General features: G+C 46.1%; 1 protein-coding gene and 1 long non-coding RNA gene across 11 annotated transcripts in view; one reads left to right on the top strand and one right to left on the bottom strand.

Moving 5' to 3' along the window:
• LOC134936832 (uncharacterized) overlaps positions 1–2674 on the top strand; it is a 38127-nt gene extending 35453 nt beyond the window's left edge. For all 3 annotated transcript variants that reach the window (XR_010180556.1, XR_010180558.1, XR_010180557.1), the window contains exons 4-5: positions 1307–1390; positions 2586–2674. This is a non-coding gene — a long non-coding RNA (uncharacterized LOC134936832). The remainder of the gene's footprint in view (positions 1–1306; positions 1391–2585) is intronic.
• The window catches only part of ADD2 (adducin 2), a 276848-nt gene continuing 261120 nt past the window's right edge, over positions 1271–16998 (bottom strand). For 7 of the 8 annotated variants that reach the window (XM_063932099.1, XM_063932101.1, XM_063932102.1 and 4 more), the window contains one exon: positions 1271–6471. In XM_063932099.1, the coding sequence (XP_063788169.1) occupies positions 6194–6471 (278 nt within the window). In that variant the 3' untranslated portion in view covers positions 1271–6193. The remainder of the gene's footprint in view (positions 6472–16998) is intronic. The other variant, XM_063932106.1, reaches the window with a different exon arrangement.

The following is a 16998-nucleotide window of genomic DNA, read 5'->3' on the forward strand; positions in this document are numbered from 1 at the left end:
GGAGGGGGCCTGAACGGAGGAGGCTGAACACGGGCCTCCTCTCTTAAAACGCCCCTGTGTCCATGCCTCTATCCACAGACAATGGAGTGTGCAGACAGCATTGGGCAGATCCAATACAATTCATATTGCTTACCTACCCTGCTATAATGCATTCTAAATGGCAAGGCACTTGGAAGGAACAGGGAAGAGTACACTAACACAATAAGAATATTTCTCTGCAGGTAAATAATGAAGTATCCTTTGTGTTGGTAAAAGATCTTCCTTAAAGTCATGCACCTTGTGGAAAAATATTTCTTATTGAAAACTGTCAGAAAACTAAAATTGCCCGAGACCTTTGTTGAAATGAATTCCTAATCTTACCATTCTTAAGTAATAGAAGCTTCAACATGCAGCCATATTTAAGGTAAGCTTGTTGTTTGAATATTTGTTCCCAACAAAAGTTTACATTAAAACTGAAACGTATATACTGTATACACGCATGAATAGCCATAAATTAGTAAATGACTACACATTTCACCCACCATTTCAGAAAAAGCAACTTGTCTTATGAACAAGATATATTTTTCCAAATATGACATGCACATCTAATTTACCATCTGTAATGCATGAACATCCCTGTGTACTGTCCACTTCCTTCTGCAAGATGACAAACCGGAAATAGCATCTCTTACTTGCCCTAAACAACAGCCCCAGTGCTAATGCATAGTACATATAAAAACAGTGGGCCTGATGTAGATGCGGTCAACATGCCGATGCAGCAGCAATCCTTTGCAGTGCTGGAACTGCGAGGCATCACAAATGTAGCAGCCACCCACTAGTCCGTAGGCAACAACAGAAGCTTTGGCAAGTCTCAGCAACCTCGTACTCCATAGCAACCACGAGGCAAATGCAAATCTCGTAGTGCCTCCATGGCTGTGCAGAATGGCCGTGGGAGCGGCAACGCTGGCGCCATGTTTTAGGCATACAAGATCGAAGTTGCATGCTGAGATACGCTCCATAAACGGTCACGACACACCTGTACTTTTGCAGACACTTCCCATTACCTCCTCCAAACGACCTCTTCCTGTCAATCACTCTGCAATTTATTCCTTACTACGAGCAGCATTGCTCAGGTACCGTACCTTGGCATGTGCGCACTGCAGCCGTGACTAATGTACAGTCTGCTGAGAATCACACAGTTGCGACATCATCGAAGTTGCGACTGCATCTGAATCAGGTCTCATGTTAGAAATGAGAAGTTCATGGATGAAACAAAGACCACACACTGAGGTTTGACATCCCACTGTGAATTCAATTTATTTTGCAGGTACAGCAGTAAAGAGAGGCTCCAGTGGATGAACACAGGGTACGCAGCCCGTGCAGCCGGAAGTTATATTTACACCGTCTTCAGGTATCACCATAACAGGGTAATGTCATTTGTGAAAAGTTATATACATAAAAGGATACACTAAAGAACACTATTGTTACGATTGTCAGACATCAAACATTCCAAGTGGTATACAAGACACAATATTATGCTAGTGGGCTCATTCAGGCGAAGGGCAGTTGGAATTGCGCATACAGAAAAAAATAATTAGCAGGACACAGCGCTTATCCACTCAACCATTTATTACAGAAAGGTGATGGACGTCTGTGCATTATTATTTTTTTAATAAGGCAGAACTAGACCAGGGATTGGGATAACCCCCTGAGATTTAGGTTTAGTAACGATATGCAGGTTGGTGTTATAGTGTACCCACTATTTACATTCAGTAGAGGCAGACATCTTTGGCTCTGAGCCATTAATTGAGTTACTGGAGCCTATCAATTCACTAGAAAGTAGTGACGTTATATACACCTCATGACTCACTGTCAATGATGTCACTGTGTCCTGGTGAATCGATAGGCTGCATCGCAAGAATATTGTCTAGCCCATTAAATGACCACCTCTACTGAGTGGAGGTGAATTGCAATATTTAAAGCAGGATCAGGCAACTTTGGGTACTCCAGCTATTACAAAACTACACATCCCATGATGCTTCAGCAACAGCTTACACCAGCTTCATAGGGTTGAGCTACCACACATAGTAAACTTTGCATTTGTTTATACCAATTATCAGATGATTTATTTGTTAGCAAATGGTGAAACCTGTATTTTGAAGCCACACAGTGGTTTTGTTCCATGCATGTAAGTATATCGGGTGCAGACGTGGAGAGTTCATACCTATTCAGTAGAAAAGACTGCATGCAAAACAATTTCGGTTTGGTCCCAAAAGCTATAAATTGAAGAGATACAAAGTTTGTAAACAGAGTCCCATAAGATATATTACTGAACCTGATTTTCTTTCATATATATCATCGCTAGTATTCCTCCTATATTCTGTGTGTATATGCAGATGTGTATATTGTGATTATTATATAGAGCATTTAGTATATGTTTTGGGTTTGAGGTCTTGATATAAAATCTTCTTCTACAGTAAGTAACAGTTTTCACAAATGTTTAATCTATTTAGTTAGAGATCAATGATCCAATAAGTACAGTACTGCCTGGCAATACCCATGGGCAATCACTGTTACCTATTCCTAATCAAGTTTATTATTCATAGGGCACATCCTGTGGGAGAATGAAGAATGAGTATGAAGCTTAAACCTACTGTTCTGGAACAAGAAAAGTGATCATACTTTATGCAAGAGAAATGTAGAACTTACGGATCTATTTACTAAGCGTTGGAGAGAGATAAATGGACAGAGGTAAAGTACCAGCCAATCAGCTCCTAACTGCCATGTTACAGGCTGTGTTTGAAAAATGTCAGCTAGGAGCCATACCTCCCAACTTTTAGCAGTAATGAAGAGGGACTCTGTTGCGACATAGCCACACCCGCCTGGAAAAAGGGTGTGTAAACTCCATACAGGGGGCGTGGTTTTGTTGCAATGCCGTGCTCGTGAGCCACGCCCCCATTTCCGGTCACTATGGGGACATGGCCAGGGCTCTGTGAGCTGCTGGCATGCCCCCAGTCCCTCTCCGCTAAGCAGAGCAGCGAGTGACTGAGCATCCCAACTGCCCCCCCCCCCCCACCCCCCACCATGGGACATTTCGGCCCATGGGAGGGACAGCGGGACAGTCCCATAAAAACGGGACTGTCCCGCGAAAAATCGGGACAGTTGGGAGGTATGAGGAGCTGATTGGCTGGTACTTTATCTACGTCCACTTTATCTCTCTCCAAGGCTTACTACATAGACCCCTTATTTAGGTGAAATGTGAAATATAGCAGGAAATGTTGATTGTCAAATGAAATGAATTAAATTCCCACTGTTCGTGCTTCTCCTATATTCTCTAATTATTTAACCTTCTCCTGCACATACTACCCTAATTATTTATTTCATTATGTTTACGTTGTAAGCGGGCAGTCTTTTATAATGTTAGTGGAATACATTATTGTCCGTATTCTGCTCACCATAGTTTGTGCTCAACTATGTTATTACCACTAACATGAAAGTGAACTCATCATTTAAAATTCATCATGAGAATGCAACAATCGACTGAGAATTAGTGACGTCACTTTGCTTCTCATCCCTCGAGGCCACTAATGCTTAGTGAATAGATAGTCTGAATATTAGTTCAATCCACAAAATCGCTGCCTGCCCTCTAATCTTATCAGTTGCTCATAACAGAAAGTGTAACGGTCCCCAAACACTAGACCCCTTCAACTCCCCGCCAGCCGTCGGCAGCTGCTGGACTCACGATATAGTGAGTCCAGGACACCTTCACTCACGATGTGCTAACGTTAGATCGCATGTGATCTAATGTTAAGCACCCTCATTGCAAGCGCCAGGGCCAGATCATACCTACTGCAGGTAAGATCTTCTTACGACCCCCGGGAGCGTGCCTCAGATCGTAATCGTAAGTGGACCTCATACGATTGGTCCACTTACTCGCGATACGTCAGCCCGATGCGTTGATATTGTGCCAAATGCACAATATCGTTCTAGTGTATGGGGGCCTTTAGATTTACCAAACCTTCTAAAGAATTGGGGGGGTGTAGCTCAAATCAGCAAATCAAATTCTGCCTATCATTTATCTAGTACATTCTATAAAATGATAGCTAGAACCTAAATGGTTTCTATGGGCAAAACTTAATTCTGTCCTCTGGTTTGATAAGTGTCAATAAGAACTATTGAGCAAAAAAATAAATAGGTAGTCAGGCATATGGGTTAACAAAATTATATGGCTTATTGTTACAAATTTTAGTTTTGCTTATGGTCCATCACTGTTTTTTATTTTTATTTTATGCATTTTTATTTAATTTAAATTTAAGTAACCTTTTGGTGAGTTACATGCCACAATGATGCTCTGGTTCTTAGTTATATTTAACTTTCTGTGGTGACTTAAGTTATAATAGTAGTTTTTGTATATATACACTTGTTTGTTATATATGGATGTCTATAGCAGGGTATGCCTAGGCTTAAGGGCCCCATACACTACTGCGACATGTCCATCTGACATGTTGCTGGCGACCACCCCGTCAGCCTCCCGGGGGCAGGATCGGCCAAGATACATCGTAACTTGGGCGATCCTGGCCGATCCCAGCCACGCCTTCGGGGTCGGAGCAGATTGAATGTGCAGCACATTCAATCTGGAGGATCCGATCTGATGCTCACGGGGCCTCGCATCTGATTGGATCGGATACACAGCCAAAATGCCCGATTTCACCCAATATGTCGGGCCGAATGCCCGAATTGGACTGAAATCAGGCATAATCGCTCTAGTGTATGGGGCCCTTAAGTTCTATAACCAAATTAATCTATTCATTTAGTTATGATTGAGAATGCATAACCGGGTGGTGGAGAGATAGTTCTACCTTGGAGAGATATAAAGTGGAGAGAGATAAAGTATTACAGGCTGTGTTTGAAACATGTCAGGTAGAAGCTGATTGGCTGGTGCTTTGAGGCAGATGTACTAAGCTGTGGAGACAGATAAAGTACCAATCAGCTGTAACCATGTTACAGGCTGTGAGGTCTATTTACTAAGCCTTGGGGAGAGATAAAGTACCAACCAACCAGCTCGTGCCATTTTTCAAACACAGCCTGTAACATTTATCTCTCTCCACTTTATTTCTCTCCAAGGCTTAGCAAATAGACCCGTGTTTGAAAAGTGACAGTTAGGAGCTGACTGGTTTTCACTTTGGAGTCTGTGGGGGAGATTCAATTGTTTCTTCCGGCGGTCACGGGATGGATGGAGATAAAGTACCAATCAGCTCCTGTCATTTTTAAATCACAGCCTGTAACATGGCAGTTCGGAGCTGGTTGGTTGGTACTTCATCTCTGTCCACTTTATCTCTATCCAAGGTTTAGTACGTAGGCCCTTTTATCTCTTTCCCCTTTATCACTCTCCAAGGCTTAGTACATCTGCCCAAAAATCTCTGTCCACTTTGGCCCAGATGTACTAAGCCTTGAAAAGTGATAAATATCACAGTGATAAAAGCACCAACCAATCGGCTCCTGTCATTTTTCAAATACAGCCTGTGACATAGCAGTTAGGAGCGGATTGGTTGGCGCTTTATCACTGTGAAATTTATCACTTTTCAGGCTTAGTACATCTCCCTCTTTATCTCTCTCCAAGCTTTAAAACTTCTTCCCCAAAATAAGATTAAAAGCTCAATTACTGCTTTACTGACTTGATATGAGCAAGTAGTAGTAACATAGTGACTCAGGGTCCCATAGAAGGTCAATATAGTTAATATATGAATCATTATTAAGTAGTCAGCCCAGAAGCATTTGATCCATCCATTTCTGCTATGCCATATGTGGCAGGCGATACCTTCGTCATCTTGTAACCCCCTTCACTTGCATACAACTAAAGTAAACACATTGCATTCTTAAATACTCCAAAAATAAACCTTTTAAAGAAACCACAAAAACAAAAAATGAATTGTAGCCGTAGAGGAAAGTTGAAAGGAAGCCAGCTATAGTGTTTAGACAATTATAAAAATGTCATTTGTTTTTTTCATGTGAGCTAAGCAGGAATCTATTTCAAGAGTCAGTGGATTTACCGTGCTGCACCGGGCACAGGCTGTCCAAATCTCCTTAAAAAACACACCTCAGGAATAAGCATCCACATCAGACCTCTGCGTCCACAGGTACGTTTAGCTCCCTTCTCTGGAAGCGAAGGAGCTCCTATACCCTACATTACAGAACAGTTTTATGGATCGGGAGATCAAGACTCTGCCTTCTCTTTCTCCTTCTTTTTTCCTTTCTTTAGGAATGAGGGAGTACGGAACTTCTTTTTCTTTTTGGAGGGTGATTTGGTGGGGGAGCCCTCAGGGGAGACGTTGGGGGCCGTCTCATTTTTCCCTTTGGGGGTTTCTGTAACTTTTGGAGGTGTTTCCTTCTGTGGAGGTTGATCCTCCTCTTTTCCGTTCAGCACCACAGTCGCTTGGACCTTCTCTTCAGCAGCTTCTGTGGAGACTGGGACATCCTCCTTCCTCTCTGCTCCTTTAAAGATACACAATATAGACGCATATAAAAAAAGAAAATTATGACAGCCATCCTTTTCATTTTAAAGTTATAAAAGCCACATCAAATGTGGAAAACTTACGGACATATATGAAAGTCGGTATAAGGGAAAAAGGTTCTTTAGCCAATTAGCTTTTTTATTTAATTTTCTTAAATGTAGTAGAAAAAAAGGATCTGTCTGATTGATAAGTTCATGATCTACAGCACTTTTATATGTGTATATTAAAGATTGACGCTTAAAGGGGGCTCAACTTTTACTGCTGCCTGTGGAGAACTCCCAACTCGACCCACTGGTGTATGCATCGGCATCTTGATAGTGTGTACACACTGTACAATTTCAATGATTTGTCCTTCCGACCGGTCGGAAAAAGGCCAAATCGTTCAAAATCGCGTCTTGTGTGTATGCACCTTTAGTGGTGAGAAATGTAAAACCTTATGTAAATCTAGCTAATGGAAGTTGATGTTCATTTCTCTACCTAAGGGGTGCAGTTTGAATTTGGGATAAACAGATAAAAATGACCATCAGAACATTAATTGCTATTCAACACCTTGTGCTCATCTTGTGATGAATAGGCATGACAACAAATATATGAGATTAGATATGAAAACACTTCTGAACTATTTAAATTTGTAGCAATACAGATATTGTCTTAGATCAACAGTTTCGGTATATAAACACATTTTTACTGTAGTAGACAATAAAAAAAACAAAAGTACTAAAATGTAAAAACACAGTATCATAGAATATAAGCAATGTATTGATAAAAAAGCATCAAAGTAAAATAATAAAATATGGAAATCTCACTTTTTGGATGCAACGCGTTTCACACTTTCCCAGTGCCTTGGGAAGTGATAGGTTGCCATGAAACATCTTGCATCCATATTCTGTGCACAGCTCATTGCAAGATGAGTAAAAGGTGTTGACTAGCCCTTACTGCTCTGATGTTCGTCAGGTGCAGATTTTTCTGAGGTGCAGTAAGGGACCATTAACCATTAACCAGATTTACATACGCTTTACTTTTCTCCCTTTTTATGTGCCTTTTTTTTTTACAAATGTTCCCCTTAGTATATAATACCCCTTTCACATCGCACAAATAACCCGGTATCGACACGGCATATTGCCGTGTCGACACGGGTCAGTGTGCGATGTGAAAGCACTTTCCAAGAATTAGCGGGTCGTCTGACCCGGTAATTCAACCCGGTATAAAAGAAGGATTATACCCGGGTTGAATACCGGGTCAGGTGCAGTGTGAATGGGAGCCGCGTCGATGCGACGCGGTTCCCATTCACAGCATAGGGAGAGGCGGCGCAGGAGATGAGCTCATCTCCCAGCGCCGCCTCCACCCCCGCCCCTGCTGCGCCCCCCCCGCTGCTATGGCAACCGACCCGGTATATTGCCGGGTCGGAAAGCCAGCAAAGGAGCGCAAATGCCGGATCCCACCCGGTAAGGACACGTTTCTTTTACCGGGTGGGATCCGGCATTTGCGATCTGAATGCGGTATAAGTGATATTCAAGTAAAATATTTTTCTCTGACGTCCTAGTGGATGCTGGGAACTCCGTAAGGACCATGGGGAATAGCGGGCTCCGAAGGAGGCTGGGCACTCTAGAAAGATTTATGACTACCTGGTGTGCACTGGCTCCTCCCACTATGACCCTCCTCCAAGCCTCAGTTAGATTTTGTGCCCGGCCGAGGTTGGATGCACACTAGGGGCTCTCCTGAGCCCTTAGAAAGAAAGTATAGATTTAGGTTTTTTATTTTCAGTGAGACCTGCTGGCAACAGGCTCACTGCAGCGAGGGACTAAGGGGAGAAGAAGCGAACTCGCCTGCTTGCAGCCGGATTGGGCTTCTTAGGCTACTGGACACCATTAGCTCCAGAGGGATCGACCGCAGGCCCAGTTCTTGGTGTTCGGTCCCGGAGCCGCGCCGCCGCCCCCCTTACAGAGCCAGAAGCAAGAAGAGGTCCGGAAAATCGGCGGCAGAAGACATCAGTCTTCACCAAGGTAGCGCACAGCACTGCAGCTGTGCGCCATTGCTCCTCACACACACTTCACACTCCGGTCACTGAGGGTGCAGGGCGCTGGGGGGAGGGGGGGGGGGGGCGCCCTGAGAAGCAATAATAACACCTTGGCTGGCAAAAATACCACAATATATAGCCCCAGAGGCTATATATGTGGAAAATACCCCTGCCAGAATATAGAAAAAAGCGGGAGAATAGTCCGCGGAAAAGGGGCGGAGCTATCTCCCACAGCACACTGGCGCCATTTCTCCTTCACAGATCCGCTGGAAGGAAGCTCCCTGGCTCTCCCCTGCAGTCTACACTACAGAAAAGGGTAAAAACAGAGAGGGGGGGCACTAAATTTAGGCGCAGTATAAATTATATAGAAAAAGCAGCTATAGGGGACATAACTCAGTTAGTCCCTGCATTATATAGCGCTCTGGTGTGTGCTGGCATACTCTCACTCTGTCCCCCCAAAGGGCTTTTGTGGGTCCTGTCCTCAGTTGGAGCATTCCTTGTGTGTGTGCGGTGTGTCGGTACGGCTGTGTCGACATGTTTGATGAGGATAATGATGTGGAGACGGAGCAGATGCCTTTAGAAGGGATGTCACCCCCTGCGGGGCAGACACCTGAGTGGTTGAGCTTATGGAAAGAAATGAGTGCACGTATAGACTCCTTACATAAGAAATTTGACGACATGCCAAATGTGGGACAGCCGACTTCTCAGCTCGTGCCTGTCCAGGCGTCGCACAGGTCATCAGGGGCTCTAAAACGCCCGCTACCTCAGACCGCAGACCCAGATGTCGACACTGATACTGACACCAGTGTCGACGACGATGAGTCTAACCTGATGCCCACTAAGGCCATTCACTGCATGATTGAGGCAATGAAAGAGGTGTTACACATTTCTGATATAAATACAGGTACCACTAAAAAGGGTATTATGTTTGGGGAGAAAAAACTACCCGTAGTTTTTCCCCCATCAGATGAATTAAATGAAGTGTGTGAAGAAGCGTGGGCTTTCCCTGATAAAAAATTGGTAATTCCTAAGAAGGTACTAATGGCGTTCCCTTTCCCGCCAGACGATAGGTCACGTTGGGAAACACCTCCTAGGGTGGATAAAGCGCTCACACGTTTATCTAAAAAGGTGGCACTACCGTCTCCGGATACGGCCGCCCTCAAGGAACCTGCTGATAGAAAGCAGGAGGCGATCCTGAAGTCTGTATATACACACTCAGGCATTATACTTAGGCCAGCTATTGCGTCAGCTTGGATGTGCAGTGCTGCCGCTGCGTGGTCAGATAAACTGTCAGAAAATATTGACACATTAGACAGAGACACGATCCTGTTAACCATAGACCATATAAAAGACTCAGTCTTATATATGAGAGATGCACAGAGGGAAATCTGCCGACTGGCATCTAAAGTAAGTGCATTGTCCATTTCTGCTAGGAGAGGCTTATGGACTCGCCAGTGGACAGGAGATGCAGATTCTAAAAGGCACATGGAAGTGTTGCCATATAAGCTTGTTGGGTGCATACAGGATAAACAGCGAGTCAGATTTTCTGACTCCAGCCGTCCTGGAAACATATATTTTCAGGGCCCTGACAACGTCTTAGCAACTTGGAGTCCTCCAAATCCTTAGTAGCCGCAGGCACCACAATAGGCTGGTTCAGGTGAAACGCTGACACCACCTTAGGGAGAAACTGGGGACGAGTCCTCAATTCTGCCCTATCCATATGGAAAATCAGATAAGGGCTTTTACATGATAAAGCCGCCAACTCTGACACTCGCCTGGCTGAAGCCAAGGCCAATAACATGACCACTTTCCACGTGAGATATTTCAGATCCACGGTTTTTAGTGGCTCAAACCAATGTGATTTTAAGAAACTCAACATCACGTTGAGATCCCAAGGTGCCACAGGAGGCACAAAAGGGGGCTGAATATGCAGCACTCCTTTCACAAATGTCTGAACTTCAGGTACTGAAGCTAGTTCTTTTTGAAAGAAAATTGACAGAGCCGAGATCTGTACCTTAATGGAGCCCAGTTTTAGGCCCATATTCACTCCTGCTTGCAGGAAATGCAGAAATCGACCTAGTTGAAATTCCTCTGTTGGGGCCTTTTTGGCCTCGCACCATGCAACATATTTCCGCCATATGCGGTGATAATGCTTTGCCGTAACATCTTTCCTGGCTTTAATAAGCGTAGGAATGACTTCCTCCGGAATGCCCTTTTCCTTCAGGATCCGGCGTTCAACCGCCATGCCGTCAAACGCAGCCGCGGTAAGTCTTGGAACAGACAGGGGCCCTGCTGCAGCAGGTCCTGTCTGAGCGGCAGAGACCACGGGTCCTCTGAGATCATCTCTTGAAGTTCCGGGTACCACGCTCTTCTCGGCCAATCCGGAACCACGAGAATTGTGTTTACTCCTCGCTTTCTTATTATTCTCAATACCTTTGGTATGAGAGGTAGAGGAGGGAACACATAAACTGACCGGTACACCCACGGTGTCACTAGAGCGTCCACAGCTATCGCCTGAGGGTCTCTTGACCTGGCGCAATACTTCTCTAGTTTTTTGTTTAGGCGGGACGCCATCATGTCCACCTGTGGACGACCCCATTGATTTACAATCATTTGGAAGACTTCTGGATGAAGTCCCCACTCTCCCGGGTGGAGGTCGTGCCTGCTGAGAAAGTCTGCTTCCCAGTTGTCCACTCCCGGGATGAACACTGCTGACAGTGCTAGTACATGATTCTCCGCCCATCGGAGAATTTTTGTGGCTTCTGCCATCGCCGTCCTGCTTCTTGTGCCGCCCTGTCGATTCACATGGGCAACTGCCGTGATGTTGTCTGACTGGATCAGCACCGGCTGGTGTAGGAGCAGGGATTTTGCTTGACTTAGGGCATTGTAAATGGCCCTTAGTTCCAGAATATTTATGTGAAGGGCAGTCTCCTGACTTGACCATAGTCCTTGGAAATTTCTTCCCTTTGTGACTGCCCCCCCGCCTCGTAGGCTGGCATCCGTGGTCACCAGGACCCAGTCCTGTATGCCGAATCTGCGGCCCTCCAGAAGATGAGCACTGTGCAGCCACCACAGAAGAGACACCCTGGTTCGTGGAGACAGGGTTATTAAACGATGCATCTGAAGATGCGATCCGGACCACTTGTCCAACAGGTCCCACTGAAAAATTCTGGCATGGAACCTGCCGAATGGAATTGCTTCGTAAGAAGCTACCATCTTTCCCAGGACCCGCGTGCAGTGATGCACCGATACCTGTTTTGGTTTTAGGAGGTCTCTGACTAGAGAAGACAACTCCCTGGCTTTCTCCTCCGGGAGAAACACTTTTTTCTGGGCCGTGTCCAGAATCATTCCCAGGAACATTAGACGTGTCGTGGGGACCCGCTGTGACTTTGGGATATTCAGAATCCAACCGTGCTGGCTCAGCACTTCCTGAGATAGTGCTACTCCCACTAACAACTGTTCCTTGGATCGTGCCTTTATTAGGAGATCGTCAAAGTATGGGATAATTAAAACTCCCTTTTTCGAAGGAGTATCATCATTTCCGCTATAACCTTGGTAAATACCCTCGTTGCCGTGGAGAGTCCAAACGGCAGCGTCTGGAATTGGTAATGGCAATCCTGTACCACAAATCTGAGGTACTCCTGGTGAGAATTGTAAATGGGGACATGCAGGTAAGCATCCTTGATGTCAAGGGATACCATGTAATCCCCCTCGTCCAGGCTTGCAATAACCGCCCTGAGCGATTCCATCTTGAACTTGAATTTTTTTATGTATGTGTTCAAGGATTTCAAATTTAAAATGGGTCTCACCGATCCGTCCGGTTTCGGCACCACAAATAGTGTGGAATAGTAACCCCGGCCTTGTTGAAGTAGGGGTACCTTGATTATCACCTGCTGGGAATACAGCTTGTGAATCGCTGCTAGCACCGCCTCCCTGTCTGAGGGAGCAATCGGCAAGGCGGATTTTAGGAAACGGCGGGGTGGAGTCGCCTCGAATTCCAGCCTGTATCCCTGAGATACTATTTGAAGGATCCAGGGATCCACCTGTGAGCGAGCCCACTGATCGCTGAAATTCCTGAGGCGGGCCCCCACCGTACCTGGCTCCGCCTGTGAAGCCCCACCGTCAAGCGGCGGACTTGGAAGAGGAAGCGGGGGAGGACTTTTGTTCCTGGGAACCTGCTGTTTGCTGCAGCCTTTTCCCTCTGCCTCTGCCTCTTGACAGAAAAGACCCTCCTTTTCCCCGCTTACTTTTCTGGGACCGAAAGGACTGAACCTGATAAAATGGCGCCTTCTTAGGCTGTGAGGGGACATGGGGTAAAAATGCTGACTTCCCAGACGTTGCTGTGGAAACTAGGTCGGAGAGACCATCCCCAAATAATTCCTCCCCCTTATAAGGCAAAACTTCCATGTGCCTTTTGGAATCTGCATCTCCAGTCCACTGGCGAGTCCATAAGCATCTCCTAGCAGAGATGGATAATGCACTTACTTTAGATGCCAGCCGGCAGATTTCCCTCTGTGCATCTCTCATGTATAAGACTGAGTCTTTGATATGGTCAATTGTTAGCAGGATCGTGTCTCTGTCTAACATGTCAATATCTTCTGACAGTTTATCTGACCACGCAGCGGCAGCACTGCACATCCATGCTGACGCAATAGCTGGTCTGAGTATAATGCCTGAGTGTGTATATACAGACTTCAGGATCGCCTCCTGCTTTCTATCAACAGGTTCCTTAAGGGCGGCCGTATCCTGGGACGGTAGTGCCACCTTTTTAGACAAACGTGTGAGCGCTTTATCCACCTTCGGTGGTGTTTCCCAACGTAACCTATCCTCTGGCGGGAAAGGGAACGCCATTAGTAGCTTCTTAGGAATTACCAATTTCTTATCAGGGGAAGCCCACGCTTCTTCACACACTTCATTTAATTCATCTGATGGGGGAAAAACTACAGGTAGTTTTTTCTCCCCAAACATAATACCCTTTTTTGTGGTACCTGGATGTAAATCAGAAATATTTAACACCTCTTTCATTGCCTCAATCATGCAGTGAATGGCCTTAACGGGCATTAAATTTGACTCATCGTCGTCGACACTGGTCAAATTTTTTATGTAAGGAGTCTATACGTGCACTCATTTCCTGCCATAATACCATCCACTCAGGTGTCTGACCCCCAGGGGGTGACATCCCTGCTAAAGGCATCTGCTCCCCCTCCACATCATTATCCTCCTCAAACATGTCGACACAGCCGTACCGACACACTCCACACACACAGGGAATGCTCCAACAGAGGACAGGACCCAAAAAAGCCCTTTGGGGGGACAGAGTAAGAGTATGCCAGCACACACCAGAGCGCTATATATATACAGGGACTAACTGAGTTATGTCCCTAATAGCTGCTTTTTATATAATATACTGTATACAGTGCCAATTTTAATGCCCCCCCTCTCTTTTCCCTCTTACTGTACTGTAGAATTGCAGGGAAGAGCCAGGGAGCTTCCTTCCAGCCGAGCTGTGAGGGAAAAATGGCGCCAGTGTGCTGAGGAGATAGGCTCCGCCCCTTTTTCGCGGCGTATTCTCCCGCTTTTTATGGGATTCTGGCAGGGGTATTTACCTCATATATAGCCCCAGGGGCTATATATTTGTTATGATTCCCGAACTCCAGACCAGAGGAGATCTTATGGCAGAGGTCTGAGTACAGGGAAGATCTGCTGGTAGTGGGAGCAGGAGAGCCTAGTAACCCCTGGCGCCCTAACTCCGTTGTCTCGCCCGTGTTATCAGAAATCCCCTGCGAGACTATGGTTGCTTGAGCCCATGGCAGCCGCGTTCGAAGGGCGGATTATGTCTGCCCAACCCCGATGCCCCCTCAGGTCTTAATGGGAGACAAAGGGAAATCCGAGACAGGGTGATAACAAGGGGCCATCTGACTAAGCAACCAGGCCAGGGGTTACAAGCTAACTAACTTAAACCAAAGGTATGTGCGGACTAGCCGCCAGGGAAAAGGACAACCAAGGATCCACCGATCCGTTACTCCTATCCAGCACCGCTGGATACCAGAGTGGATCTGTGGGAGCGGAATCCTCCGCAAAAGCTCCAGAACACAAATATACTAAATAATAAACAGTAAGCGGACAAGCCGCAACACACGGCTGCGCCGCGACTTACGAACACCACAGGATGTTAAAGGTGCTCGGTCAGACTCCAGGAATGATGACAACTTTCCGAGTACAGGACCACTGAGGACAGGAACAACCGGATTGAGCAAGACTGGAACTCTCTGCAACTGACACAGGCAAACAGGAAGCTATCACCGGCGTCTGTGGGAAGTCCAAAGGGTGCTTATAACAGAGAGCTCCCCAATCAGGAGCCAGACTGGGTAATCACAATGAATGCCGTGCAGCTTGCAAGCTGCACGGCCAGCACACCATAAAATAATTAGAACAGACCCAGCAACGGGGAACGCGGCCCGAACGTGGCGTCCCCGTTGCTAGGGTCAGAGCGGCTCCGTGCGCCCGGCGTCTAGCGTTGCCAGGGAGCCGGCGGCTGTACGCGCACGGCGTCCCTGGTTGCTAGGCGCCGGGCCGCACCGACGAGCGGACCCCGGCGCCTAACAGTACCCCCCCCTTGAGGAGGGGTCAAGGAACCCCTAAAGCCAGGTTTCTGAGGAAATTCTCGAAAAAATGCCCTTTTGAGCCTCGGGGCATGAAGATCCTCATCCAGGACCCAAGACCTTTCCTCTGGCCCATAACCTCTCCAATGTACCAAAAAATAAAGCCGACCCCGGGAAAACTTGGAATCGAGAACCTTCTCAACCAGGAACTCCTGCTGACCCTGTACATTTATTGGTGATCTCCCCTGAGATATTTTACGAGGAAATCTACTGGACGAAACATATGGTTTCAGCAATGAGCAATGGAAGGTATTTCCGATCCGTAAAGTTTTTGGTAAACGTAACCGGAAAGCAACTGGATTGACTTTTTTGATAATGTGAAATGGTCCAATAAATTTAGGACCCAATCTGGCTGAGGTTTGTCGAAGTTTAATGTTGCGAGTCGACAACCACACCCTATCTCCTACTTTAAAAGTGCACGGCCGCCGGAGCCTGTCAGAAAATCTTTTTTCCCGGAATGCCGCTTTTCTGAGAGCCAGGTGTACTTTTCTCCAAATGAGTCTAAGATGAGAGGTCAGGGCCAGTGAGGAGACAGAGGAATGTTGAAAAAATGAATTAGCCCTGGGGTGAAAACCAAAAACTGCAAAAAATGGAGACACATTGGTGGAAGAATGACAGGCATTATTATAAGCAAACTCCGCCAATGGAAGAAACTCAGACCAGTCATTTTGGAGTTTGGCCGAGTACAAACGCAAATATTGTTTTAGAGATTGATTAACTCGCTCAGTCTGCCCATTGGATTGGGGATGATAGCCAGACGTTAAAGATAATTTCATCTTTAATGAAGCACAAAAAGACTTCCAAAATTGTGCAATGAATTGTGGACCCCGATCAGAAACAATATCAGTGGGTAAGCCATGGAGTCTGAAAACATGGCGGAGGAACAAGACTGCCAATCCCTGGGCAGATGGCAATCGGGGAAGAGCAATGAAATGGGCCATTTTGCTAAAACGGTCCACTACCACCCATATGACTCGGCATCCGGCTGACAGAGGGAGGTCCACCACAAAATCCATGGAGATATGCGACCATGGCCTAAGAGGAACATTCAAGGGCATAAGTTGACCGATAGGCAAAGAACGAGGAACTTTATGCTGTGCACAGACCTGACACGAAAAAACAAACTCTTTAATGTCTTTGGAAAGACCAGGCCACCATACAGAGCGGGAGACTAATTCCAAAGTCTTAGCGATTCCCGGATGCCCGGCAACTTTGCTATCATGAAACTCCGTCAAAACAGTTGCTCTCAAAAACTCAGGGACAAAAAGACGACCAGCAGGAGTATTTCCAGGAGCTTGATGTTGAAGCAGCTTTAACTGGGTAAATACATCCTGTGTGAGGCCTGCCCGAATGACTGAAGACGGAAGTATGGGAGTAACAGGACTGTTGTCTTGAACTGGAAGAAAACTGCGTGACAGGGCATCTGCCTTAGTATTCTTGGAACCTGGCCTGAAGGTGATAATAAATTTGAAACGAGTAAAAAATAAAGCCCAACGAGCCTGCCGGGCATTCAGTCGTTTAGCTGATTCAATGTATTGAAGATTTTTGTGATCAGTCAAAACTGAAATGGTATGAGTCGCTCCTTCAAGCCAATGCCTCCACTCCTCGAAAGCCCATTTAATAGCCAGCAATTCCCGGTTACCAACATCGTAGTTGGATTCTGCAGATGAGAATTTCCTGGACATAAAGGCACAAGGATGTAATTCGAGGGAATCCGGATCCTTCTGAGATAGGATAGCCCCTACTCCAACCTCCGAGGCATCAACCTCAACAATGAAAGGCAATTCTGGGTTGGGATGTCTGAGGACAGGGGCTGAGACAAAGGCTT

The sequence above is a fragment of the Pseudophryne corroboree genome, chromosome 6 (genome assembly GCF_028390025.1).
Source record: "Pseudophryne corroboree isolate aPseCor3 chromosome 6, aPseCor3.hap2, whole genome shotgun sequence".
Classification (NCBI taxonomy): domain Eukaryota; kingdom Metazoa; phylum Chordata; class Amphibia; order Anura; family Myobatrachidae; genus Pseudophryne; species Pseudophryne corroboree.